Source organism: Arachis duranensis, chromosome 6, assembly GCF_000817695.3.
Source record: "Arachis duranensis cultivar V14167 chromosome 6, aradu.V14167.gnm2.J7QH, whole genome shotgun sequence".
NCBI classification, from domain to species: domain Eukaryota; kingdom Viridiplantae; phylum Streptophyta; class Magnoliopsida; order Fabales; family Fabaceae; genus Arachis; species Arachis duranensis.
The window spans coordinates 9,273,622-9,300,770 of record NC_029777.3 but is presented as its reverse complement, the minus strand read 5'-3'; the positions used below and the strand labels follow the sequence as shown (position 1 = coordinate 9,300,770).

The 27,149-nt window shown below is 32.0% G+C and overlaps 5 protein-coding genes across 6 annotated transcripts; 2 read left to right on the top strand and 3 right to left on the bottom strand.

Annotated features, from left to right (window-relative positions):
• Window positions 1–4,458: 4,458 nt before the first annotated feature.
• LOC107492606 (strigolactone esterase D14-like) lies at window positions 4,459–6,465 on the top strand. The gene is made up of 2 exons (XM_021126468.2): window positions 4,459–4,979; window positions 5,973–6,465. Exons 1-2 carry the CDS (start codon window positions 4,585–4,587, stop codon window positions 6,421–6,423), a joined length of 846 nt encoding a protein of 281 aa, XP_020982127.1. The 5' UTR covers window positions 4,459–4,584; the 3' UTR covers window positions 6,424–6,465.
• A 1,933-nt stretch (window positions 6,466–8,398) lies between these two features.
• On the top strand, window positions 8,399–12,683 carry LOC107492725 (serine/threonine-protein phosphatase PP2A catalytic subunit). The gene is made up of 11 exons (XM_016113783.3): window positions 8,399–8,703; window positions 9,561–9,617; window positions 9,840–9,923; window positions 10,252–10,323; window positions 10,523–10,594; window positions 10,859–10,899; window positions 11,149–11,215; window positions 11,517–11,708; window positions 11,804–11,893; window positions 11,982–12,089; window positions 12,169–12,683. The coding sequence occupies exons 1-11, from the start codon at window positions 8,611–8,613 to the stop codon at window positions 12,232–12,234; spliced, it is 942 nt and encodes a 313-aa protein (XP_015969269.1). The 5' UTR covers window positions 8,399–8,610; the 3' UTR covers window positions 12,235–12,683.
• Window positions 12,684–13,126: 443 nt separating this feature from the next.
• On the bottom strand, window positions 13,127–16,267 carry LOC107492726 (lipid phosphate phosphatase delta). Its single transcript, XM_016113784.3, has 8 exons — window positions 15,892–16,267; window positions 15,683–15,778; window positions 15,498–15,572; window positions 15,238–15,368; window positions 14,714–14,817; window positions 14,501–14,629; window positions 14,263–14,378; window positions 13,127–13,671 (listed from the first exon to the last, which is right to left on the bottom strand). The coding sequence occupies exons 1-8, from the start codon at window positions 16,057–16,059 to the stop codon at window positions 13,279–13,281; spliced, it is 1,212 nt and encodes a 403-aa protein (XP_015969270.1). The 5' UTR covers window positions 16,060–16,267; the 3' UTR covers window positions 13,127–13,278.
• A 3,331-nt stretch (window positions 16,268–19,598) lies between these two features.
• Window positions 19,599–22,865, bottom strand: LOC107492607 (fatty acyl-CoA reductase 2, chloroplastic-like). The gene is made up of 9 exons (XM_016113642.3): window positions 22,062–22,865; window positions 21,863–21,966; window positions 21,552–21,751; window positions 21,360–21,460; window positions 21,039–21,249; window positions 20,743–20,904; window positions 20,519–20,600; window positions 20,012–20,406; window positions 19,599–19,917 (listed from the first exon to the last, which is right to left on the bottom strand). Exons 1-9 carry the CDS (start codon window positions 22,459–22,461, stop codon window positions 19,752–19,754), a joined length of 1,821 nt encoding a protein of 606 aa, XP_015969128.1. The 5' UTR covers window positions 22,462–22,865; the 3' UTR covers window positions 19,599–19,751.
• Window positions 22,866–23,361: 496 nt separating this feature from the next.
• On the bottom strand, window positions 23,362–26,622 carry LOC107492608 (uncharacterized). Of its 2 annotated transcripts, none has more exons than XM_016113643.3 (3): window positions 26,353–26,622; window positions 25,783–26,106; window positions 23,362–24,040 (listed from the first exon to the last, which is right to left on the bottom strand). In XM_016113643.3, exons 1-3 carry the CDS (start codon window positions 26,605–26,607, stop codon window positions 23,507–23,509), a joined length of 1,113 nt encoding a protein of 370 aa, XP_015969129.1. In that variant the 5' UTR covers window positions 26,608–26,622; the 3' UTR covers window positions 23,362–23,506. The 2 variants fall into 2 exon arrangements, with proteins under 2 accessions (XP_015969129.1, XP_052118736.1); XM_052262776.1 differs by having other exon boundaries at window positions 26,419–26,622.
• Between the last annotated feature and the right edge of the window lie 527 nt (window positions 26,623–27,149).

The window sequence follows — 27,149 nt, the reverse complement described above, 5'->3', positions numbered from 1 at the left end:
CCATAACTTCATGGTATGACTCATAAGCTTGATCTCTCTATAGTTTCCGCAACTTTGTATATCCCCCTTATTCTTGTAGATAGGTACCAAGGTGCTCTTTCTCCACTCATCAGGCATCTTCTTTGACCTTAAAATCTCATTAAAAAGCTTGGTTAACCAGTTGATGCCTTTTCCTCCAAGACCCTTCCAAACCTCAATCGGGATATTATCAGGTCCTACTGCCCTGCCATTTTTCATCTGCTTTAGAGCCTCTTTTACCTCGAAGTCTCGAATCCTTCGATAGTAGTCAAAGTTTTGATCTTCTTCCCTTGTGCATAATCGACCAAGGCTCGGAAGAGTCTTCTGTCCCTCATTAAATAACTCGTAGAAGTAGCTCTTCCACCTTTCATTAATCTTCTCCTCTTGAGCCAACACCTCTCCATCCTTATCCTTTATGCACTTAACCTGATCCAAATCTCTCGTTCTTCTTTCCCGGCTCTTTGCAATTCTATATATACCTTTTTCTCCTTCTTTCGTGCCTAAAGACTGGTAGAGGAACATCCTTAGAAAATTTTCTGCATAATTCTACGAGTAAATTATTATTTCTATCCATGAAAGATGAAAACGCTGATATTTCTACCCATAGAAGATGGAAATTGAAGTTATACTCATGAATGATGGCTTCTATGTGTCGAAACAACCTCATCGTTAGTTTGGCGTTGACACCATTACTAACTCTTCCTATGTGGCATGTTTATGGCATTATGTGGTTTTGGGGGATTATCATGCGTGGCATTGTGAGCTGTGTAACCATTATAAAAAATTCTAAACCCAAAATTTTTAAAATTTTAAAATTTTTACAGAAATTCTGTTAGTCTACGAATATATGTGAAGATTTTTTAAAGCTATGGTTGGTATTTGGGGTGAATTTCTGGGAAAATCTCAAAATTTAGAAAATTTTTGGGTTTAGAGTTTTTTAAAACGGTTACACAGCTCACAATGCCACACATGATGACCTCTTAAGTCACATAATGCCTAACATGCCCTATAGAAAGGGTTATTAACAAAGTCAACACTAGACTAATGATGGGTAGTTTCGACACAAGGAGACCATTTATGGGTATAATTTCAATTTTCGTCTTCTATAAATAAAAATGTCAGTGTATTTATCTTTTATGAATAAAAATAGTAGTTTACTCTAATTCTACCCAATACTTACAATTTTGTAAGTTTTATCCTGCCAGATTTTATAGAAGGTTTATGAATCTGATGTCTTGTGCTCTACTTTGATTAATGCAAAAATTATGTGGAGAAACTTTTGAATAACAATTCCAAACTTAATTAGGTGGTTCTACCATTTTGAACACTTGTTACTTAGTTTTCAGCATGTGTAGCTGTTTACCTCGGCCATGTCATAAAGCGGGGGCTTAAAGATTGGCAGTGCATCGATCTCTCATCATTGGTAGGGGTGGCAACGGGGCGGGTAGGGGCGGGTTTTTGCTCTACCCGACCCCGCCCCGCCCTAATAACCCGCATAAAATCTGCCCTGCTTCTACATGCGGGTAGTAAAAGGTTGAACCCTAACCCACCCTGTGAGTACCCGTTCCGTCCCTATAATTATTAAAATCTAAGAAATAAAATAAAATTTCAAAATTTATATAACATCATCACATCATAATATAAATTAAAGTAAAAATTTAAATATGATACAATATTATTAATCATTTTATTAATTTTTTTAATTTATTACACATATTATATATTAAAATTATTTATATGCCGGGCGGGTATCATCTAAACCCGTCATTGGTCAGCGTCTCATAGTCATAGATCCAACACCACTGTGATTGTTTTGCTCGACATTTTTTGTATGCTTCTGGTTCCACTTAGATTTCGTTTACTTCACTTGATCTCTCCATTCACCGAGGTTATGCAAGAAGGTACAAGGAAAAAAAAAAGAACAATTTATATAAAAAGGAAAATCTTAGGGACAGCATTTTTAATAGGAAAAAAAAAAGAAGGAAAATTGCTAACGTTAACTCAGATATAAGATAATACAATATATATTAATTTCTTAACATTTGTGATATAAAAATTCAACAAAATTTTCAGTATATTTGCAATGCATTTATTGAATAATTTTAGAAATATAGTTGTGTCGAAATTAAACTAGAATAAATTTATAAAAATAATAAGGGTCATTTTTAGATAAGTTCATAAGTAATTTCTTTAATTTATGAAAAGTTACAGTATTAATGTTTAGTATAATTTTTTAAACTAATTTGTGACTTTTTAAAAGGTCATTTAAAGTGTTTATAGAAAAGTTAAAAAAAATGTCTTCTCCTATAATAAAAGATTTTTTATCAATTTCTTTTTAAAATAAGTATTTTTATGATTAAAATGTTAAATACGAAATAATTTATTTATAAGTTATTTTTAATTTAAGTTCTTATGTTTTAAGTTTTTTTTTCTAAAAGAGTTTACTTGAGTTGTATATCCAAATTGAGACTAAATATAAAATAATGATCAACCAACATAAATTTTGAATCATTTTAAATTTTAAATATATAATTCTTTGTTTTCTTATACCAAAGATAGGGAGACTCGGATATGTAACCTCCTAAATAAGTATGAAAAGATTATGGTATTTGAGTTATAACTCATTAGTTTAAATATATATAATTCTTTTAATGTGCAAATTGTGTATTGATTAATTATTGGTTGATTTTTATTGTTGTTCATCGAATTATTCCTTTCTCTGATTTGAGGAAAGGTAACCTTTTTTTTTTTTTTCAGAAAACAACGAGCATTGAATTCGGATGTTCTTGCCAACTGATAGCAATAAATATAAAAAGCTCACAATATCTATCAATATTGAATTCAAGGGCCGGCAAGTTTGTTGATTGCAATAATGCTACTTTTATTGGGGCTGCTATTCATATCATCTCGTGAATTGACCTAAGGAAAAAACAATATCAGACATCTTACCTTGTGTGATTATGAGATCATATTCCAAATGCATTGTAATTGTTATGGAATTAAAATATCAAACTAACCAATTTGAATTAGTTTAATAGTTAGCTTACTAGTCTGATTAAACAAGTGTTGAATTGCTGCATATATATATATAAGGCAAGATTCAAAATCCTAACCCTTATTTTAGCATACTAGTGAACTAACCATTAGATTAACCCAAATTGATTAGTGACTGCTGCATAGTATTTACTAGTTTACTAATACTTGGTAAACACTATGATTAATTATTAATTTATCTTGCTGGAATAAAAAAATAGTGATTCTATTAATTAAAAAATGTTAAAAAGCTAATATTTTTTTATTAAATATTAGGTAATACTTTAAATTAATACTTTATTTTTATAATATTAAAATTTATAGTTTAAAATTTAAGTATAAAAATATTTTTATTTATTAAGTATTAACAAAAATAATAAATTTTAGTCACTTAGCATTGCACTATTAATTATATATGTGAATGTGAAGTAAGCCACATAGTCATGCTCATGGTGACCCATTTCTGCAGGCACTTAGGGAGTTATTTGTCAGCATTTTGTTTTATTCTGAATGAAACAAGTTTAAATATTGAAGCAGCTACCTGGCTTAATTAACACACACTCACTATACTCATAATCCCGGAGTACAGTGATATGATAATTTATTTATTTGTGTGTATTCATTTGCGAATTTTTCTTTATTTACTATTATATAAGATGAAGTGTGTGTTTTTTCTTATTTAAAGTTAAACTCATATTTTATCTTATAGTAATAAAAAATAAAATGATAAGTATTTAAATAGACAGATGAACATATCTAATGAGTTACATCATCTCGAAAAAAATATAATATTTGATTTTTAATAGAAAATAAATTCTCTTACTCTACAGTAATATATTGCATTATATATATACTTATTATCAGTCCATAAAAAAATAGAAAAGAATAATGTTCATACGACCAATTCTGTTAAATTTAAACGTTAAAAAATAACTAATTATTATCATTAGTAAAATTATTTTTTGCAGGCCATGTGAATATATATATTTAATACCTTGGGTTGTTGTTATGTACTTATGTGTAGCAGCTTGCATAGACTTTGTAAAAGGTTGTTTGAAGATGACAAAATCAACAAATTCATATATTGCAAGCTGAAAATTCAGGTGTAGTTGACTTTACATGAAGTTAATAGTTGAATGTCGTTAGATGAAAATTTAATCAAATCAGTCAAATTATTTAACAATTTTCTGTTATTAATTTCACTTAAAGTCGACTGTACCTGAGTTTTCATCTATATACAATTATATTAGGTTAAAAGTGGTTTATAAATTATAAGTTAAAGATTAAAAAGTTTAGTTAGAACTATATATATATATATGTCATGTTGACATGAGTGCAAGTGGTGCACATACATATATAATATGGTTAAGTACCTTTCACTATCTGCTTTCATACACATTTCTAATAATAAATTTCTTGCTTCATTTTTTTTCTTCTAGTTTTCTTGGAATATATATAGAAGCCTTGAATCTCTCTGGAAATTAGGGCAAGCTAGTTACTAGACTAATTAATTAGCTAATTGGGTAAACAAAAATGAGAACAAGTTGTGATTTTGGAGGAGGTGGCATAGTTAATGTCCTTAATGCTAACATGTATGGAAATGGATCACAAACATTGGTTCTTGCTCATGGATATGGAACAGATCAAACAGTGTGGCATTTCCTCATTCCTTACCTTGCATTATACTTCAAAGTCTTGGTTTTTGACTTGGCTTTCTCACCAAATGTGAGGCCTCAAGTTTATAATGAAAGCAAGTATGGTTCAAGTTATGATGGATATGCTGCTGACTTGGTGTGCCTTCTTGATGAACTCAATTTGAATGAGACTATATATTTGGGTCACTCCATGTCTGCCATGATTGGATGCTTGGCTGCAACAAAGAGACCAGAACTCTTTAAGCATCTAATCTTACTCAGTGGTTCTCCAAGGTGATATATGTTAGGTTTAATTCTCTTTTGATTAATTTGTTCAATATTTATTGCATAAACATGCATATATCTATTATTTCTTATTTAATTTGGTCCATCCACAATTCTCCATGCATATATAGCAGTTCAATATTTATTATTCTCAGTTGATGACTACCAATCATAAATATTGCTGGCCTCTAGCATTGCTCTTTCTACTCTATAGCTAATTGAAACACAAACCGTTCACATTTAAGTCACGCTAACAACTATACCATCAGAGGTCAAAAACAATATTTCGAATCTTCTTTCTTGGGTTAACATAGCAGAAGGAGTAATTCTCATCGTATTCTACCTATTAACATCTTCACATGAAGAATTTTTATCTTTCATATATTTAATTTATTATTTGAAGATTAGATAATTATTGACATACTAGTATATCAATAAAGTACACTGGCATGTGTGAAAATCTTCATATAACTTAATATAATTTTACCAAATAAATTAAAACTAAAGAAATAGTATCCTAAACTTTAGCTATTAGGTAGTAGTTAGTAGATACAGTTAATATATTTGGAATTTTACAAAGTAATAAATTTATTCTTCATTTAATTAGAGAAACATCAAGAATGATAGATTACCAAAACAATAAGGTTATTTGAATATATTTTTGCGGTAAACACTTTTAAATATCTATATGCATCTTATTTTTTATTATTATATATAACAAAGTTTTGACAACAAAAATAAAAATATAATATTTTAAGAAAAAATTTAAATGAATACTTTTTTTATTTTATCTTACATTTAAACTAATATAAACCAACTTTTTTTTTCATTTTTATATTAAAAGTATTAGGGTAATTAAGTTTGGATTGACTTTTAAAAAAAATTAATTTTTTTATCTTTTAAAAAAAATAAATAAAAACTATTTTAAATTTCAATAAAATTTTAAAAAAATAAATATTAGACTCATAAAACAAACTAACTAAACCTACTAATTGTTTATAGGTACCTGAATGGAGAAGGATACAAAGGAGGGTTTGAGAGATCAGTTTTGGACACAATCTTCAAATCAATAAAGCAAGATTTCCCAAGTTGGGTACACACCTTTGCTCCAACCGCTATTGGTGTAAAGAACCATCCATCTGCTGTTGCTGAGTTTGAAGACAGCCTTCTAAGAATGAAACCAGAAGTGGCACTTAGTGTTGCCAAAACTGTGTTCTTAAGTGACCAAAGATGGGTTCTGCCACATGTTTTTGTTCCTTGCACCATAATCCAATCCAAAAAAGACCCTGTTGTTCCAAAACATGTTGCATTTTACATGAAGAGAAACCTTAGTAATAATGGTGCTAATAATAGTGCCAACAAGGTCAAGATTCTCAAAACTCAAGGTCATTTTCCTCAGCTCACTGCTTACCCTTTGTTGTTGAAAGTTCTCAAGGATGAATTCTTTGCTTGAAATTAGAGCATGACTATTATCAGATTATTATTCACATGATAATATATTTACATGAGACGATAAATGAGAATTGTTAGATAATTTAATTAAACGATTGTTAATATATATAATATGTGTGAATGTGTCAATATTTAAATTATCATCTTCAGATGAATAGCTGCTTTATGTTCATACTCTAGAATCTGAATTTATATCTATGTATCACATATTTATTATTAGACAAAATTTGAGTAGTGGTCTAAATATTGGTGGTGTTGATGAAATATATGTGACATCCCTTAGATGGAGAATAGTAGTATCTCTCTAATGATCCATTTTTATTGTAACTTATTGTGGGAGAAAATTCTTGATAGATCAATAGCATTTAAATATGTACAAACAATCATTGGTTAGATAGACTAAGTCACAGTCAAATTGGTTAACTTACCGGCCAATTTATTTAAATAAGTGTTGAATGTCCAAATTCTATCTTGTAGATACAATAATAATTGACTATCAATAATACTTAAATAGAGATCTGATCCACAGTAAATTAATTTTTAATCTACCAAAAATGGGAGATAATTACTAATTAGCAAAAAAAAGACAGAACAAGTCACAATTGTTGGCTCAACTCCATATGAAAGAACAGAAAGATGCAAGTCATAAGTTTGCTTTTGGTAATTGTATATGTATACTTAGTTGTCTCCTTTAAAGTAAGACAATAAAAAACTATTCATTTTAGGTTATTTTATAAGATCATATATATGAAAGTTGTTCAACATGGATTAATTTCATAATTTTTATTTTATAAATCTCCTTATCTTAAAAGAATTAAATTCTACAAGATTAATAGTTTTTCTAATCTAGTGTTAAAGCTTTTTCACATCCAAATGAGAACTGAACAATCAACACTTAATCAAGAAAAGATAAAATCCCTTTGAGTTTAACCACAGAATGTTCAATTATCTTATTTTCTTATCTCAACAATTTTTTTTTATTTTTCATTTTTTTTTGTCGAGAATTCATTAATCATACATACTATCATAGACTTGTATTTGTATAGGAATAGCACCTTCACCCCAATGCGCACAATAGACTGTATTTTTGGGTCACGATGAGCGCAATAGAATTTAGTGTTTTTCTTTTTCGGTACTTCTCCAAAGTCTAAATTGATTAGAAAAATTGAAAGCACAATGTTTTTGGGCCGTTTACCATAACCCAAAGACTAATGGGCTACATCTATTTTTAGCTTTTCTACAAAGAAGTTTGAAATCAGACACAAAAACTTATTGGGCCTACCCATCACTATCAAAAATTCACACACAAAAAAAGCACCAGAAAATTGAAACTCCATGACCAAAAAGTGTGGGACTACTTTTAATTATAGTTAAAATTCCTAACCAAATTGGGTTGGTCTAGTGGTTAGCTCACTAGTCTGCTTAAGTAAGTGTCGGGAGTTCGAATCCCGCCTTGTGTATGCAGCAACCCATTGACCAGCGACAAACCCTTAAATAGAGCTCAGTACCGTAGCAGATTAGTCCTTGACCTGCCGAGTTGGGAGATACCGTGGGAAACAAAAAAAAAAAATTCCTAAGCACTATAATTCGATGCCCAAAGAAAACAAAAAAACATTACTATAATTCACCTATTGTTATTTGAGGAGTTTGTAATTGGAAAGTGAATCTATCTTCTCCCATATTTCTTAATGGGATAATAATTTTGTTTTTGAATTCATGTAGTAATTAGTAAATCAAAGTAACTAAAACAACTGTGTGTATAATCATTGCACTTACAATTTTAAACAAATAAAGTAGCAATTTTTATCTCAATAAAAAATTACGTGGCCCAGCGTGATTGGAAGGAATGAAGTCTTTCCCTCGTTATAACCGCAAGCAAATTCAAAAAAATCCAAATAATAATAATAATAATAATAATAAATAATGAATTATTGGACACCGTGCAATTCAAGCGCTATAGAAAGCACTTTCTTGCAACTTCACGCGCCCTCTTTCTTTTTCTCTCTCCATTTTTGGAGGTTGCTCTCGTTCATTCTCGACACTACCTCACTCTGACACCCTTCACGGCGAAAATCGCCACCGCTGAATCAATCTTTCTCCGCCTAGGGTTAGGGTTTCCCCTAATCCCCCGACGCACAAGCACCTTTCGCCGTCGCGCTTCCGATTCTGCAGAGAGAGGACCACCACGATGGGCGCAAATTCGTTGCCATCTGACTCCACTCATGATCTCGACGAGCAGATCTCGCAGCTCATGCAGTGCAAGCCACTTTCTGAGCAACAGGTTTGATTCGATTTGGCCTCAATGCTCAGGATCTGCTTCCTTCCCGAACAAAATCGTTCTCGCATGTATACGCAATAATTAACCTTGATTTTTCTGTTTAGTAATTAGTTTTTGGCTCTTTCTCGCTGCGAATTAGGAATGTATTTGTTGTCGATGAAAATCCATGAGTGAAACTATGCTTAATTTCGGGAAATGAGAGTGAGATGATGATATTGATTTGCTGTGATCTGTTGTAGATCAAATAGGAATTGATAAAGTAGTTTTTGGTTCACGAGAAGCGATTTTTTCAGCTGCGAAATTGGCTTCAAGATTTGTGCGGAGATTTATGTTACTGTGTTACGAATTTGGAAGCTTCGCATAAGAAGGCGCAGGTTCTCTGTTTTTGACACTGCGTTTTAGATTCTTGGAACTATTGCTGGTTCTTAAGATACTTGAGAAAGCGAGGTAATTTAGTGAATAAAATCAGGTGGTGAGAATTATAAAAAAATCTGGCTCTGTTTGCGTCATGTTGGATACTTGGATCAGGCGTTGGCTCACTGTGGGCTGTGTTTAATACATTATGTGGGGTGCCGCCATCTCTGATCTGTTGCTTTTTGTATTTGACAATTTTCCTTGTTTTCCTTGCAACATTCTGAAAAGTATTGAGATTAGAGATGGCAAAAATGTTTGGGTTTCATTGATAAATGTTATTTATTCTCCATATAAAGAGTATCCTTTCGTATTGATTGGCTTTGTGTTGTTTATTTTAAGCAATATGTTTTTTATGTTCTTTATTCGGGAGTATTTTCAAATATCATTTACTTCTCTTATCATCGGTTTATTTTGCAAAATAATTTTTTTTCCTTCTATGTGTGTAGGTTAGAGTTTTATGTGAGAAGGCTAAGGAGATTTTAATGGATGAAAGTAATGTGCAGGTGCAACTCTCGTTACTTTAACCATTTCAGACTTTCAGTTATATATTATCCCCTTGTTTGGGTTCATTAGTCTGATATAATTACTTTCTATACTTGATTTTCTTTCTATATAGCTTTTTGCCAACACTAACCATATCACTTTAGTTCAGTGAGACTTCTAATTTTGTTCTTATTTAGAGAGATAAATCATTAATTTTATCTGGTGTCTCTCCTCTACCACAGCCTGTGAAAAGCCCCGTGACAATTTGTGGTGATATTCATGGGCAGTTTCATGATCTTGCTGAACTATTTCGGATTGGAGGGAAGGTACCACTTTCTGACTATGACCTTCTTTTTGTATCCAGTCTTATGTTCCAGCTGGGGAATAAATATTTTTACTAAATAGTTGAGACCTGACAAAGAATATGATTTTAAAGATTAAGTGCATCATAGGTATTTTGGAGTATATTGCAAAAAATGCAGGAATCACTCATTCCCTTCACTGGAAACCTAATATCCCTAGCATTTTAATTTTGCAAAATGATATTCATATTCATGTTCATGATAACGATACATCTTTCTGTCAGTTTCTGTTAATATTCTTAGCACATTATTATCTGGATGTGGAATCTAAATACACCCCTTATGTTTACAGTGTCCAGATACTAATTACTTGTTTATGGGTGATTACGTGGACCGAGGATATTATTCAGTTGAGACTGTAACGGTAAGCTCAATCGAGATAAAAAATTTGATCTTCACCTTTTGGTAGTTATTTTGTTGAATCCCCCTCATCTCTCTCCCCCTCTGCCAACCTTTATAAGGTACCTTTATAAGGTGCATATATGATATTCATAAATTAGGTTGAGTTTATGATATTCAAATGACCCTAAACTCTAGATGAGCTAATAAGTTATTCTTTGCAGCTGCTTGTGGCACTGAAAGTGCGGTATCCTCAACGAATAACCATTCTTAGAGGAAACCATGAAAGCCGTCAGGTATGCATTTTCACTCTTAATTGATCAAAACTATAATTTGACTATGTTTGCTGAGGTCATTTATGGAATTTATGTTTGAACTTGTATAGTACTCATATTCTTGAGTGGCACAAAAACTAGCTAGGCAGTAGGCTCAGAAGCTTTTGTTTATTATAGTTGTTATTGCTTGACAAGTAAGCACTTTTGGCATTTGATTCAAAGACTTGCTTTGGTGTATGTTTCTTGTTGAGCTAATTGTTCATCTCTGTTGTTGATTTTATGCAGATCACACAAGTATATGGATTTTACGATGAGTGCCTAAGAAAGTGAGTTTACAACATCATCATTAAGAGATCCAATTGGGCAAAACTGTAGGAGTTTCTGTTTTGACAAAGATTTGTATGCATATTTTGCTGTAAATTGTTTCAACTGAAGTTCACAAGCAATTGGATCTACATTCAGATCCAGTTTGTCTTGTGCTCAATTGATCTGTTGATCGTGGATGTCACTGTGTTGTTTTGGTTTCATGCACTGAAACAATCACATTTCTTGTTTATTCATTATCTATTTTGCAGGTATGGTAGTGCTAATGTCTGGAAGATCTTTACAGACCTTTTTGATTTTTTTCCTCTGACCGCATTGGTTAGTACTTTCTTTTTGCCTTGTATTTATGACTTTATTCTATGATATGTTTGTACATGTAACTTGTGACTTATTCTATCCGTGTATAACAATGCAAGATCGCCAATAATTAGCTTTTTTTTTTTAAAGTTAGCTTTTGTTTAAAGAGATTCAAATAATTCCTTTGTATATATCTACTTGTCAATAAATTCCCTGTGTTGGAAAAAATACTAAATAAATTAGGAATCGTTGTTCAAAAATTGCTGTGTTGGTTACAGCCTTTTGGTAATCTTGCCTCTAATTTAATGCATGTCCCTTCCAGGTGGAGTCTGAAATTTTCTGTCTGCATGGTGGACTTTCACCTTCAATTGAGACCCTTGATAACATAAGGAGCTTTGATCGTGTTCAAGAGGTTCCTCATGAAGGGGCCATGTGTGATCTTCTGTGGTCTGATCCAGATGACAGATGTGGCTGGGGAATTTCTCCACGGGGTGCTGGATATACTTTTGGCCAGGTAGTGATAGCTTTTAGCTTCTCTACTCCACGTTGAATATGTTTGGTATATCAATATGTCTTTTATACTTTTATTGACCACATTTGTCCTTTCAGGATATATCTGAACAATTTAATCACACAAACAGTCTGAAGCTGATTGCTAGAGCTCATCAGCTGGTTATGGATGGATTTAACTGGGCTCATGTAATTCTCATTCCCGTTGAGTGATCTTCATTTTCTTGCTCTAGAATTATTGGATAAGTTTCAGCTGTGCATTGTTTTGTGGAAATAGGAACAAAAGGTGGTTACGATTTTCAGTGCACCCAACTACTGTTACCGATGTGGGAACATGGCTTCCATATTGGAGGTTGATGATTGCAAGGGCCACACATTTATCCAGGTCTCTCTCACACACACAACTTGTTTGCTCTTGCTCTGCTTTGGTTTGTCTGTGCATAAGTTTGAAATGTCTCTTGCAGTTCGAACCTGCTCCAAGGAGAGGAGAACCTGATGTTACCCGTAGAACTCCCGATTACTTCCTATAATCTAGCTGCTTACTGCCATACTGGTATCGTGGTTATCTATTACTTGTGCACTAATTTCAGATAGATGTGCATTCTCCTTGGTGAGATTGCTGTAAGCATTTAAATCCATGGAGGTATACACGTCCCATGCTTTTTGTGATTGTCCAAAAAGACTGCTTTGATGTATAATAGGGCAGGTAAACATTCCACTGATCTGTGCTCAAGAACTTGCTGGACACACACCCCGTTTGGAGAAGTCGCCAAGATGTGATGACTATATCAGAATATGTATTTTTCCAGCAAAATGTTGATATTTTTTGTTTTTCTTTTCTGTCTTTATTTCTTCGTATGTTTTATACCTCCCATTTCATGCTTTAGAAGCTATGAATGGATTTTATCTCATGGATGCTTTTGCTGTGTTTTATTAATTCTGACTATATAATTTGCATGATAATAGTTATTGCTGCTTATTCTTTCTCTCCGCTCTCCCATACAAATTATTTTTAATTTAATCATCATCGATCATCGGTATATCCATCTGCCGTCGTGTGATAACTTGTCATCTTACGATCCTTGACCTCCTCCTATTCAGGTAGCTGCTGTTCTTATTAAATTTTCATTCATGCCTAAGCTTACTCAGCCTTCTCTTGCAGCGATATTATTTCCCCCACTTATCTGGGGCGCAAATTCTTAGCTATACACCAGATGATACTCCAAAGATTATTTGTAGTTTACATTTACATATTTAAATCCAGTGTTTCTACAACTGTATCAAGTACAATCCTTGAGCCAAAATTATTTCTACTCACCGGCTATTGGGTTTCTTTTGAAAGAAGAGAGAGAAAAAAGGAAAAAGGGGGGGGGATTTTGGCCTGAAAATCTTTTTTGTATTCATAAAAGTATTAAAATCAAATTGTAATAAATAAATAAAAATTTATGTATCTATTAGCTAACATTATATACTGAGAAATGAATTTCAGTTTCTATGGCCAGAAGGGGGTATTCCCCTTAGCTATACAAAATTGTGTGTTTAGATAGAGCAACACGTGTGAGAAATCAGTCAAATCACAAACTCAAGTATGTAAAAAGAGATGGCACAAGATCTACTACAGACCATGCAAGGCCAGTATACTGAACAAATCTAATTCCGGTATCAACATCAAATGAGTCCTGCGTTGAAAGCAGCTTTTGGAAGTAACCTTCTTTAGGCTTATTTCCCGTGACTAATGGATTCAATTTCGGGATATAGCTGCTTGACTTTATTGGAATGCCCAATGTGTTTGCAACCACTGGAATCGTCCATTTTGCTAGAGCCTTGCTGCAGAATTTCACAATCAAAATTGTTGGAATCCCCACCAACACTCTTCCCGCAAATACAAGTATCTTCATTTCTGAAGTGAACAAACGAGGCACAAATTCACTGTGAAATTGATGATAAGTTAGCTGTACCCCCGTTACCTGAACATCATTAGCATTTACATCAATATACACGGTACAACGTAATAACAACTTACTAGGAAATAGTACAGCATTGATCACTCCAGTTTTTCCTACTCTAAAATATCCGCTCAGAATAATGTTCATAAATTTAGCTTATCTGAGAAAAACCCTGGGGGTTGTAGTAGATTCTACTTCAGATTCTTATACTATTGACACTACAAACTTGTGGTGATGTGAAATTGTGAACAACATTGCAAACATTTCAAACATCTGATGTTTCCTTGAGCATATTCAACTGTAACAGTGTAACATGCTAATCTATGGCTGTATCAATTTGACTAAGTATATTTACAATTAGGTATATGACAGCCTACATAGAATTTACGACTAGCCGGAGGTCCCTAACAACATTTAAAATTCAAATTATGTAGCCTCAATATAGAAAGGTTTTGAGATCCAGGAAATAACAATGAATGAATCTCCCATTCTCCCTAACACCTTTTCTTTTGATTTATGGCTACTTCCTAACTTTTGTTTACACTCATTATATCTAAGCCTACACCAAGATGAAATATTTCAGTATTGTTAAAACGGTAAGAAACTGCTTACAATTCCCAATGCAACACCATTGAAACAAGTGTGATATTCAAAACTCGGAGTTGGAATCTCTGGAGTTGGATAAGCAAAAAGCAAGAGGAAGCTCAAGCCAGCCCAAAATGATATAACTGCAACAAAAACAGATAAAGATGAAACAAAGCCATCTTTGCTGAAGAATATAACTTTTCTACTATTGCTAATCATATAGGAAAATGCTATTCTATGGTAAATTTAGTACTTAGAATAATACCGTTTTGTCCAGAGACCACAAAATTGTCTATGTATTCATCAACTGAAAGCCAAAGTGCAAGGATCCCAAGTCCAAAAAGAAGCCCAGCAATGATATCAATCACACTGTGCATGCCAAGATAGACTCTTGCTACAAAAAAGACCAAAATTTTTCATTGCTTCTGTGCAGCAGGATAACAATAGGAAGCTGCTAATAATGTATCAGAAGACCTACCGAAGCCAATGAGAGTCACCAACAATACAACAAGAGGAACTCCAATATAGGTAGCATGGACACCATCTATTTGAGTATGATACAGCACATAGTGCAAAAGGTAGCTGATAAAATACACATTCCAGAGGGAAAAAAAAAAACCCATTAATAACAAGACCAAGGAATTGAAAGCAAAAAGGCTTCATCTTTCTCAAAGGATAATGTGACTTTGAAACATAACATATGTGATTATAAATACATTATCAAGCTCTTATATTGGTTATTTTGACCTCAGTTCATCCCAAAAAAAAAAACACAGATAGACTAATCATTACTAGTAAGTAGCAACCATATACTTGACCTACAAGTCATGCCACATGTCAATTCTCTAGTAGTACATATCTAACATCATTCTCAACAGCTCCACCATACAGTTAACATCATTTGTAACTACACCATAGAATTCATTCATGAAATTTTCCACCCCATTCTTAAAACCCAACCAACACATACAAGAACAAAAGTCAAGTGAAAATGATACTTACCCGGATAAGCAAACTGTGTTAAGAGTATGAGAAGAAGGGAGTCCATATTCTAAAGCATTATCTTCTTCATCTTTTGTAGCAGTAATTCTATGGACAGGGGGAGAAGGGGGTCTTGGAGCAGAAACCACATCCTGTTGAATCACAAAAAGTCAAAACCCCCCAACAAAAGCATTTAATTTAACAGGTAAAACCGGTTAATTATACATAAATAAAAGACTGAATCTACTAATTTCATATCAAAAGATAAGTTCACAATATACCTTTATGCAGTTTCCAGTGTAATCACAAAACGCAATCAACAACGTCATCTGTCTCGCCAATTTACCATGGCCACTCTATAAAGACACAAAAAAAGTAAATTTCTTCACCACAACATCAAAATTATGTTTATATATAAAAAATCCCACGTGTTGATGAGAATCTAATATGATCAACAGTTACACACCCAAAAAAGCAGAGGGAGGAAACCAGTGTAGAAGGGCACAGAAACAACGCAAGACAAACCCGAGAACAATGCATCCAGGAAGCCAAACCGGTAATTCTGCAACACCCCAAAAACGAAAATCGAATAGTAATCAGCATTCATGAATAAAAAAATCGAAAAGATTAGAAATTTGAGAGAATAAGAATCTGGGTATTTTCTGTTTCCGTTACCTGGATCTGAAGGATGAAAGGGACTCCAATATCGACATGGTGAGAAACCCAAGGTTGAAGGAAAGATCTAAGCTTGAGAGTAACATCGAGGAATGAAGCTGTGACAACCCATATCACTATTCCACCCAAAACCGCACCTTGCCACACTGCTGCATCTGCAGCCTCCATTTTTATTATTATTATTATTATTATTATTCTCTGCCCAAAATAATCTCCTTAGGAGCAATAGAGAGAGAAGAGAACAAAACGAGATGGGTGAATCAAATTCAAAAGTAGACCATGAATGTTGGAAAAAACCGGTGCTGCAAATATTCAACTTTATTTCTTCGTATCTGAAAATAAAAATAAATTGAAAACTAGGAAACTAAATAATAAAGCTGAAGGTTTTGATTTTGAACCATGAATATTATTATAATATTAAAAATATAATATTGGTTTGGAGAATTGGTACTTCTGGAAGAAAAAATTCGTTGGAAGCTAGCTGGCAGATTTAGGAATGTGCATAGAAACTATGGAGATTGGAGAGAGAAGTAAATACTGGTGGCTCCTACTAACGTGTGTACTAACTTTCTAAGCCACACGGCTTACTTAGTAAATTAATTAATTTTAAAATTAAGCTTCTTAATCAAAAAGAACAATTCACTTCAAAAAATTAATTTTTAATTTTATCAATTGTAATCAACGTTTGTTTGGTCTCATTTTTTAAAAGATATTTTTTAATAATATTTTTTTTAAAATTTTTTTATAAAAATAAAAGTAATTTTATATTTAAATATTTAATGTAAAAAATATTTCTATCTATCAATTATATTTGGATAAAATAAGATAAAAATATTTTTTGTATATTTATTATGTGAAAAATATCTTTTTTAAGAAAAAAATATCTTTTAAAAAAGAGTGAATATTCCACCCAACTTCTGATAATTATCTCGAATGGACTACGAGATCCTTGACAAAAAAAATATTCAACCCAACAGGATCTTTTTTTTGAACTGCTTTGTACAAAAAAACAACATTGATTTTTTTGGCACAGAAACTAATCAGTCCATAAAAGTAAAGTTCAGGAATCAGGTTGGATATTTTTTTGTCAAGGGTTTCGTTGTCTTTCAAGGTAATTATCAGGAGCTGTTTATGATTTTTTCTCTTAAAAAAAGATGCAAATTATAACTTCTCAAAAAATATGTTTTTTTATTTTTTTTAGTGGCTTTCCTTTTATTATTAGAAATTTGTCAAACACACTAAAAATATAAAAAAATCTTTTTTCAATGAAATTTTTTTTTATTGATTTAATGACATTCAAATAAGTATTTAATTTTTTTATAATTATTTTTGTACTCTAATATTCATAATTTTCTTTTTCATCTCTAAATTTTAAATCTTTTGATAAGAAGAAAATTAAAAAAATATATATTTAAAAATTAATTAATATTGATTAATAAAAGATTAATGTTTTATACATTTCCTATAATTAAATATAAATTTATTGCAATAATATATAAGTTTTCATTTATTACAATAATAATATATAATATTTAAATTTGGTGTGAAATTGTATCATCTCTTTGTTTGTGGAAGTTACCTGACATGGCATTATTAGGCCGTCCAAAATTTATTGTAAACACCAAACAAACAAAACTTATAATTTTAATGTTTATATACAATTCTGATCTGTGAGGCATGCAATTGTTTGGGGAAAAAAAAATAAATGAAAATATCTATAATCAATAGTAGAAGTTGTAATTTTTGAAAATCTTACATGATCAAACAATTAAAATTTAACTAAAAAGCTCAATTGAAAGAACAAATTAAAGTTTAATCCAACTCATCTCAACACAACTCATGAACACCCTCTATTGTCATGCTCCTATATCATCACTTATTGTATTGCATTATATTAAATTAAATATGAATTAATGATTTCCTTATAATAATATTTAAACATTGGAATCGTCCCCACTAATCAACTTGTTTATGAAGATATTTTTGAGGGAAGCAATGAAGGTCAACGGTGTGGACTGAGGACTCTTGAGTCAAGTTGGCGCCATAGAAACCTTCCAGTCAATACCTGCCAACTGCCTCTCTTCGTATTATCTACTTCCCTGAAAAAACAGTTAAAAATATTAATTATATCTACTAACTCTCAAATTTTGTATATTATTCATTTTAGTTCACTTAATTCATAGTTATTTCTAATTTTTATATGGTTAATTATTTGTTTTAAATATAGAAATTAATTTTTAATTAGTTAATATTATTTTTTTAGAATTTAAAATTAAAAATTAAGATTCAGTGTTTAAAAATTAGGTTTTAGAGTTTTATGCTAAAATATATTTTTAAAAAGTTTGCAGATATTAGTAGAAAAAAGCAAGGTTTTGGAAATTTAATTGGTGATTGAACTAATATAATTAAAGGTTTAAAGGTTGGATCGAGATTTAATTGGGATTAAACTATATACATAAAATAATATATTTATGTATAAAATATAATTTTTTAAGAAAAAAATGATTTTTTTTGTAATTTCATATTATTTTCTCTTTCTCTCTCCACTCTTGTTAATTTTTTGTAAACTATAATTTGACTAATGACCATAGTTTTTACTTTTATTTTTTTAATTTGCTAAACATATGTATTAGGTGATTGTGTGATTGTATTTATTAATTTTTTAATTTTTTAATAATTATATTGTATTCATTATTAGTTACTTTGTCGTTTACATATCATTTTTTTTTCAATAATTTATATTTTTTAATAACATTTAGTTGTAATAATATTCTTGAAAATATATATTATCATGATTCATAAAAAATAAAATTAGAAAATTGAATGTCATTTTTAATTATCAAAATATTAATAATATTCATATAGTATTTTATCTAATAGTATCATCATTGTATTATATTATTTAAATATAATCTAAAAAAGATAAAAAAACAAAAATAAACATCAATCGTTACAAAATTTAAATTAGTTTTGATATATCACTAAACAAAATTTTAAACCTTTTTAATCAATTAAATTTACTGCATATCATTACTTAACTGAATTATAAAATAATAATTAAATACAACTATTATCTATATTAAAATTGTATATCTTTTCTTTGTATTTTTTTATATAATAATAATATTGAATCATATATAAATTGCCAAATGGATGTATTGTACAATATTTTTTATAAATTAGCTTCCAAATTTAACATTACCTTTACATATCGTCTAATCTATCCCTAACAACAATATATCATTTTAAATTAGTTATAATAATTTTAAGTGGGATCATTTACTTATAGAATGAAGATTCAGAATTTGTGTATGTACTTAAATGAATGAGAAAACATTGTACTTGCAAGGATCAAGGGACCAAGAATCCAAGATCACCTAAGAATCAAACTACACTAATCTGGTTTACCAACAAATATTAATTTGACTTAGGTGAGTGTCAATTTCATCTAGTACTAATAGATCATGTGCATTATCAACCACTCATTCCACCAATACAGCACGGAATTAATGACTTGTGGGTTCCATGAATCATGGTTTGAATTTGAATCATTCAAAGCAAAATAGTATTCTGTAATACACACCAACCATACAATTTTCTTTTGCACTCACTTTTTCCACAAACACAAAAACACATGACATCACTAGTGAATTCTCTACCAAAGGAAATAGTCAGAAATTTGATTGTTCATAAATTACAGTGGGATGTTGAAACTTGAAAACCTTACTCATCATGTGGTTCTAGCCATTTTTCTACCAAGTAAAGAAGGAAAATAAAACTATATATATTCTATTTATATATTTTTATTACAGTTAGTTGCAAATGTTGAAATAAGGCACATGATTGATGATTCAATCTCACTAACTACCCATCCCTCTTCCTTTCATGACATGTCTCCTTAGACCTGGTATGTGGACATTGGTTATGTAATTTCCCCAATCTATGCTCTTTGCATCAAATCCAAAGTCCCTCTTTTCTTCTTCAGACATGCTCTCAATCAATTTTTGAGTATTGCTGTTATCAAACCTGCACCAACAAGGGACTAAGAATTTATTTAATCATTCTTTTAATTTATTCTTCAAAAAATGTATGATTGAAATTTCTTTAGTAAGTATCTAACCTTCCACCATAAAATGTATATGGCTCATAGATATTAGCCAAGTACTTTGCTTGTTCCACTGATTTTCTGCATATATTTTCAAGCTTTTGAGACACTTCTTTTGAGAGTGTTATATCAGTAAGGCCACTCTTCTGAATAGCATCTTTCCAAATGTGATCAGAGAATTCTTGAGTGGAGCTAAAAAGCTTCATCATTGGAACTTGGATTGGCCTACCATTTGAGTCAATGCATGGTGAGGAGCTGTAATGTTCATAGAGCAATCTTGCCAATTCCCTGAAGACTAAAGGGTTCACCACAGATGAAGCAATTTGGTAGACATTGATCTCTGGCTTCTTGCTGATTCCATGCATTGCCATTGCTGCTAACATTGCATTAACTACCATGTCTGCTGGCACCTGTGCATTCAGGTTCATCCAAAGAACTATGGTTATATATGAATGCAATTTTGTGCTTTTCCCATTTGTTTTTCTTGTGAAAGAATCAAACTTTTAAGTCTCACTAACTTACTACGTCGAGCACTCCATTCGGGTCTACCAAGAAACCAGTTAGCTGCCCTTTACCATAGCAAAGAACTATTGGATCCATCATCCTAATTGTGGCAAGAAAAATGTGAGTTATTGTATAGAAATTTCGCCAGCGAGCTCCAGCTTTCGTAAGGAACAAGCTACTAGACAAGTTCCATTAGTCTTTCACTTTGGTGTTACTTTTCTTTAGAGGGAGATGGATAGTACCTGTTTCCTTCCATCCAACCAGGAAATGGCTCCTTGAAGGTGCTTTCTATAACACTTGGTCGAATTATGACAACCGGAATATCCTCCCTCACTTTGTCTATCATCATTTCTCCCATGGCCTTGGTGAAAACATAAGTATCCTGCCATCCATGTCTTCTAGCCCTATTATGACATTCACTTGCATCAAAATATATTATGCATCTTAAGAATCATCTACAATTTGTGTGATCAAAATCTATATAGGAGACAGAACGTTTCTGAGTTTCCTAAGGGCAAAATATTAGGACACTCAATACCTTTCTAGACCCAACTCCCTCATCTTTTGAGCTAAGATGTTGTCCTCAAAGTTTCCCCTGTAATTCGAAACCAGATTGATTTCGCTTTCGATATCCAATGTGGGAAGGACTTTTGATGAACTTTTAGGCAAAGAGTTTTCGCTTGCTATGCAATCTCCAATGCTGAAAGGCTTTTCCAATATTCTACCATGTCTTTGTCCATTAACATAAGCTGCAAAATCACAAGAAAGAATATGGGGTAACCAATGTGACATTACTTCTTTCAATAGTTATAGTTTCTGATAATCTTCCGCACTTTTCGACCTACTGGTGTCATTTTACCTGTTGAAACTTGTAGAAAAAGCTTAAGCCTCTTGCATTTTTTGGCAATGCTCATAAGGTTGCATGGTCCTCTGGTGTTTATGTTGATAGCAGTGTCATATCTGAGATTATAGTCAAATTATATAACTCTAAGAAAATGGGGAAACTTTAACAGTGATGGAGAAGTAATCTGGTGAATTAGAAGATAATAACCTTTCATCAAATGTAGTATTAGCTGCTGAATTCACAATTACATCCACCTCATCTGCAATAACAGCAGAAGAATCCTCATCTAGTCCAAGATTGGATTCACAAATATTTCCTACAACCGGAACTAGCTTGCTCATCATAAAGGTTTTGAATGTTTTTCCATGGATTTGCCGAAGGCATCCGAAAAGTTCTGTATTTATGATCTAAATCATAAAAAAGAAACAAAAAAAGATCATAAAATCAGGAAGTAAAAGTGTAAAACCATGAAACCTGACAAATGTAAACTGAGGATACAAAATATCAGAAAAGCATACTTCATTGTTCAATCTATCTATTGCAGCTTGCTTATTCTCTGCCTTAATCAAAAGGTACATCTTGCTGACATCCGGTTCTGTCCTTAAAATCTTCTCAATAAGAACTAAGATTAATAGCAAATGAGTGTTAATTGTGCATCATAATTTTAAAAGCAGTAGAACCATGGTCCAAATTCCATAATCATAGATAGACTAATACCTTTTGCTAGAAAGCCAGTTGCACCAGTTATAAAAAACTTCTTCCCTCTTAGAAACTTGACAATTCCTATGCCATCTTCCACTCCTATTAATGCATTGGATGCTGATCCACCATAACTCACCAAATCCTTCACTACAATCTCTCCGTGGCTTTTCGCATTTTGCGACAAGACGAAGCTTCCCGGATCCATGATAGTAGTTGCAGTGTGTTCTGTGTTGATAAATGTAGGTCTTTCTTGTAATATAGAAGAAAGGCCAGAAGAATTTTTCACATTTCCACCCCCTTGACAATGCACAATGTTTGTCCTTCTTGTAAAGGACAAGTGGTTGTTATTGTTCTGATTCACTCTGGTGATTTTATGGGGTAGAGTTGAGGAAGAACTAAGGGAGAAAATTCCCATGATTAGAAGGGAAAATGAGAATCCAGTTCAAGAGAAAAGATTGCTGCACCTAAAGATGATGCAGGTAAAAATGGTTGACTTGAAACCTTAGCTAATTCTTTCCTAAACAATAACAAAAACAATTTAGTGGAGGTAAAAAAAGAAAGGTAGAATGAATTTGGTTGGTCTGATATAAAGAATACAAAGTAGAATGGATTTAGGATGAAGGAATTGGATGTTTGAGTACTTATAATAATACTAACTATTTTATGAAATGTTAATAGTATCTTATATCGGCTCTCTTTTTGCCACCCCTTCATTTTCTTTCCCTTTTTTGATTAATCTTCTTAAGTAAGTGGAGTTTTCTATGATTTCTTCTTTCCTGGAAAATATAGGGGAAGAAAGGGTGTGGGAGATTTTGAGCTAAAATATAGATGTAGTGTAGATTAAATGATAATAGTATTGTTATGTAAATGTGATAATAAATAGTTAACACTAAATATATCTACTATGATTGAATTTATTTATTTGTTTTTAAATTTTTCTTCTTATCTCAGAAGAAATCTTATAACTCCAGCATACCTTTTTCCAAGCAGAGAGAAAATTACATGTCTAACTCTGTAGGTTCACACTTTAAACCAGATTCCACAAATGAGAAACATGAGATAATGATTTCTCATTTCTTTGGAAGAGAAATAGTCCCATATTTATTTTAATATTTACCATAAGAACATAAGAGTTTGTTCGGTTTGTATTTTTTAGATTCTGTTTTCTATGTCAGTTTTTCTGATTTTAGAATTTTGTAAGTGAAAATAATAAAATTCTGTTTTCACTTTCCTCTTTTTTATTTACAAAATCTTGAAAATAGAAAATTAAAACGCAAAAAGAACCCGGACTTTTTTACAAGGAACTCTAAAATCATACACAATTAATAACTGACATGATCCATTATGCCCAGAATCAGCAATACATATATATGTTAAATCTATAAAAATTAGCAGCAACCATTTCTTTAGCTCAAAGAAATGAAGAAATAAAAAGAAAAAAAAGGTCCAATTTTTACACATCATGTATTCAAAGGTGATCTCCAATCAAGATTCTCTTGTGGATAATCATCATCTTTCTGTAGCTCCTTAGGTGGTAAAAAACAGTCCATGGATAGGCCTGGGACATTGAAAGCAACATCATCAATGGTCCAAGACTCTTCCATCCGCGTAACGGCAGGTCCTGCCCTCAGATTATCACCAAACCTGGTGATAATCACGGTGGACCTGCCGCCATGCGCAATCATGACGCCGTCCACCATTCTATAATCCTCAATCGTTGTTGACATTGTTGTTTCCCAATAAGTAGGGTGAGTACCAGGTGACTGAATCCTTGTGAGGAAAGAGTCTTCAAGGTACACTAGAAGGCCATTTTTCTGGCTGAAGTATCCAAATGTGACATGCTTGATCATCTCTGCCGTGTTATCACTGCGATCAACAAGGTCCTTCTGATTTGCTGACAGCTTTAGAACGAAACAATCAGTGGCCATGATTTCTTTCTCTCCCATGTACTGTGCACCACTGAATACAGCAGACACTGCCAAAGGATCTAGTCCCTACAACATTAACAACTGAAATGTTAAAACGATACAATAATAAGTACATAATGAATACAAGAAAAATAAGTGGTCTTGGTACGAAGATCGAGAAGTGTATGAAATTAGTCTCACATCGAAAAAAACAGGAAAAAATGAGTAATTTATAAGATGAGACACAGATTAATTTGATACATTTTATATCTGTGGTGGCCCAAAATATTAATAAGAGGTGTCTCTTTACTTAGATGCTGATCAAGTCAAGTCACTATTCTACGGATTTTCATGGTGTTCATAGTTTCAGAGAGTGGACCATATGGAAAAAAGATAACGTTTTCCCCATGACAAAGTAAATTGATATTTGAGAGTCTTTTGTTTTTGTCTTGACATATTGAGACATTTTCCACTATAGAGAGAATCTTAAAACTAATTAGCCATGCCAAACTAATTACACATGCATGATGAATTGATGATGATGATGGGTTCCTATTTGAAGCAGGCTCCGAAAATAAAGAAAAGGAAAAACAAGAATGTGGTTAGATCGAAACAAAACAAGGGAATTTTAGTAAGGAAACAAAGATCCATTGTATTGGCCGGTAGCATATGCAGAATAAAGCATTTATGATTATATTTCATCACAAGTCCAAATCATCCACACAATTTCTAGATAAATGTATAATCATTGAATCTTTTATCTTAATAATCCTAAATTTCAAACCCCACCATATTACATACTTAAAGAGGCTCTCATTCCTTACACTATTATATTACAAATGAGATTAAGATTTGGTTTGGAGAAATTTTTATTTTTTAAAAGTAGTTTATAAAAACTAATTTTTAAGAGATATATTTTTAAAAATTATAATATTTATGTTTAATAAATTAAATTAAAAATGATATTTAATATACACAAGTAATACCAACTATATTTGATAAAATAATTTTTAGAATTTAAAAATATTATAATAAGCATTAATATAAAAATTAAAGTTGGATATTAATTAATATATAAAGTTATATTAAATTTTTTAATTTTGATAAGTAAAAATCAATTTTAAAATTTTTTTAAATATTTTTAAAAGTACTTCTAACTTTTAAAAATTACAAATATAAATACATAAATTTTTTTATTTAAAAAAAAAGCTTGTGTTTTTGAAAAGTATAAATATTTTTTCAAAAAACGTTGCTAACTCAAATCTAAAACAGATAATCAGTTCATGGAGCTAACAATACAGTTAGGTGTCAACACCATCAATTTGTTTATAATATTAGAGTTGGCATAATAATCTTGTCAGAGCCAAACATCACTAGATTGGCGCTTAGATCCCAAATAAATCATTTAAGAAATGTCCCAAAACACCAGCAACAATTTTGGAACCAAACATTACCCCATGATCAAACCTTGCTGACACCAAAACAAACTAGTACTAAGGTTGTGTTTGGTAACTGTATTTGATAAATATATTAAGACAGAAATTCAGGTATACTCCAAAATTTTAATTTGACACTTTCACAAGGAAAAAATATTAGGTGTTTTTCAGTGCAAATTATAACTCCTACACTGATGTATTAATTAAATGACAAGTTATTAACAGAATATTTATAACATCGAAAATATTTGGTAACAAAAAAAATTAGTCAAAACAGTCATAATTTATTTTTAGTATTCATTAATTATTGCGACAATTAATGAATGCTAAATAAAATAAGTTTTGGCTGTTTTTTTTGTTCTCCTAACATTACTGATGTGAGGGTGAATTCACCTGAACAGCTCTCCGAAGAGGGCGCACGCCGCCTTTGGCGGCATGGGGGCCGAGCCAAGGGGTATGGCGCCACGCGACGGTGCCATCGGAGCCGGCAACAACCTTGTGACCGGCGACAACCAACTCAATCTGCCACTTATGAGGTATCATTTGCCAGATGACAAAGCAGCCTTTTTCTGATACTCCTGCAGTGGCTCCAACCTCATCCACCACACCCATTGCCACCTTCCCCGTTGCAAACACAGTCTTCACCGTCCCTTCTAACTTCCGGCACCCTGTTGCTGCCGTGAAGTGTTGGATAATGTACTCAGCTGATGATGACACCTGTCACAATAAAAAGAAAGACTCATTTTGCATCAATGTGAGTGGACATAGAGTAGAGTTATTGTTAGAGAGAGTTAAAGTAAAAGGTGAGAGTAGATGTGAAAAAGTTAGTATGTTTAGAATAAATGAGATGCACATGGGGGAGAAAGAAGGACACATTCCTTTTCTTTGCAAAAGAAAGGAAAGAAAAAACTGCAAGTGGGGATAGCATTCCACTGACAACAAAATTAAAGAATGCATGCATGCCTGGGCATGGTTGAGGGAAGGGAGAGAAGGGTGGGGAGGGACAGGGAAGAGAGGACAAGCCAGGACACTGAGGAGAAGCTTCAGATCAGGGTGCTTCTTGTTGAAGTGAGACTTGATGCAGCTCCAGTTTCGCCATGCATGGAGAACCTTCTTAGAAGAAGAAGAAGAAGAAGAAGAAGAAGAAGAGGTTTGGTGGTCAACTTGGTCGTTGATTGGTTCCACTTCTGAGAGAGTTGCGAGCCGACCCATCATCATCTTCTTCTTCTTCTTATGAGAATGAGAGAATGAATGAAGAGTTCACAAAGGAAGACACTCTTTAAAAAGAAACACCCACACACACCTTGCTAGATCCTCTTCTTTTCTGCTTTACCACACGCTCTACATTGGTGCGTGTGCCTCACTACCTATCTTTTAATAACAAAATTAAAACGTTAATTTTTCGGATGGTAAAATAAGGTGAAAAATCAATTGAAGTCGAATTCACGTGAAGTTAATATCTAAGAGTCATTAGATAAAAATTTAATCAAATCAGTCAAATTATCTAACGATTCTCAGATATAATCAACTTTAAGTAAAGTCGACTGTACTTGAATTTTCACAGTACTATAGAATAACTCATTATGTACCAACGAGTTATAATTCAAATAATATAGTCTTTCCTATATTCACTCCTTACTTTTTTAAAAAAATAACTCGCTACATATTTTGAGGATCGATCGATTTGAACATCAATCCCCCTTTAAGTATGATACTTACTTACTATGATACGAGGGGAATGTGGATCCCACACATATAAA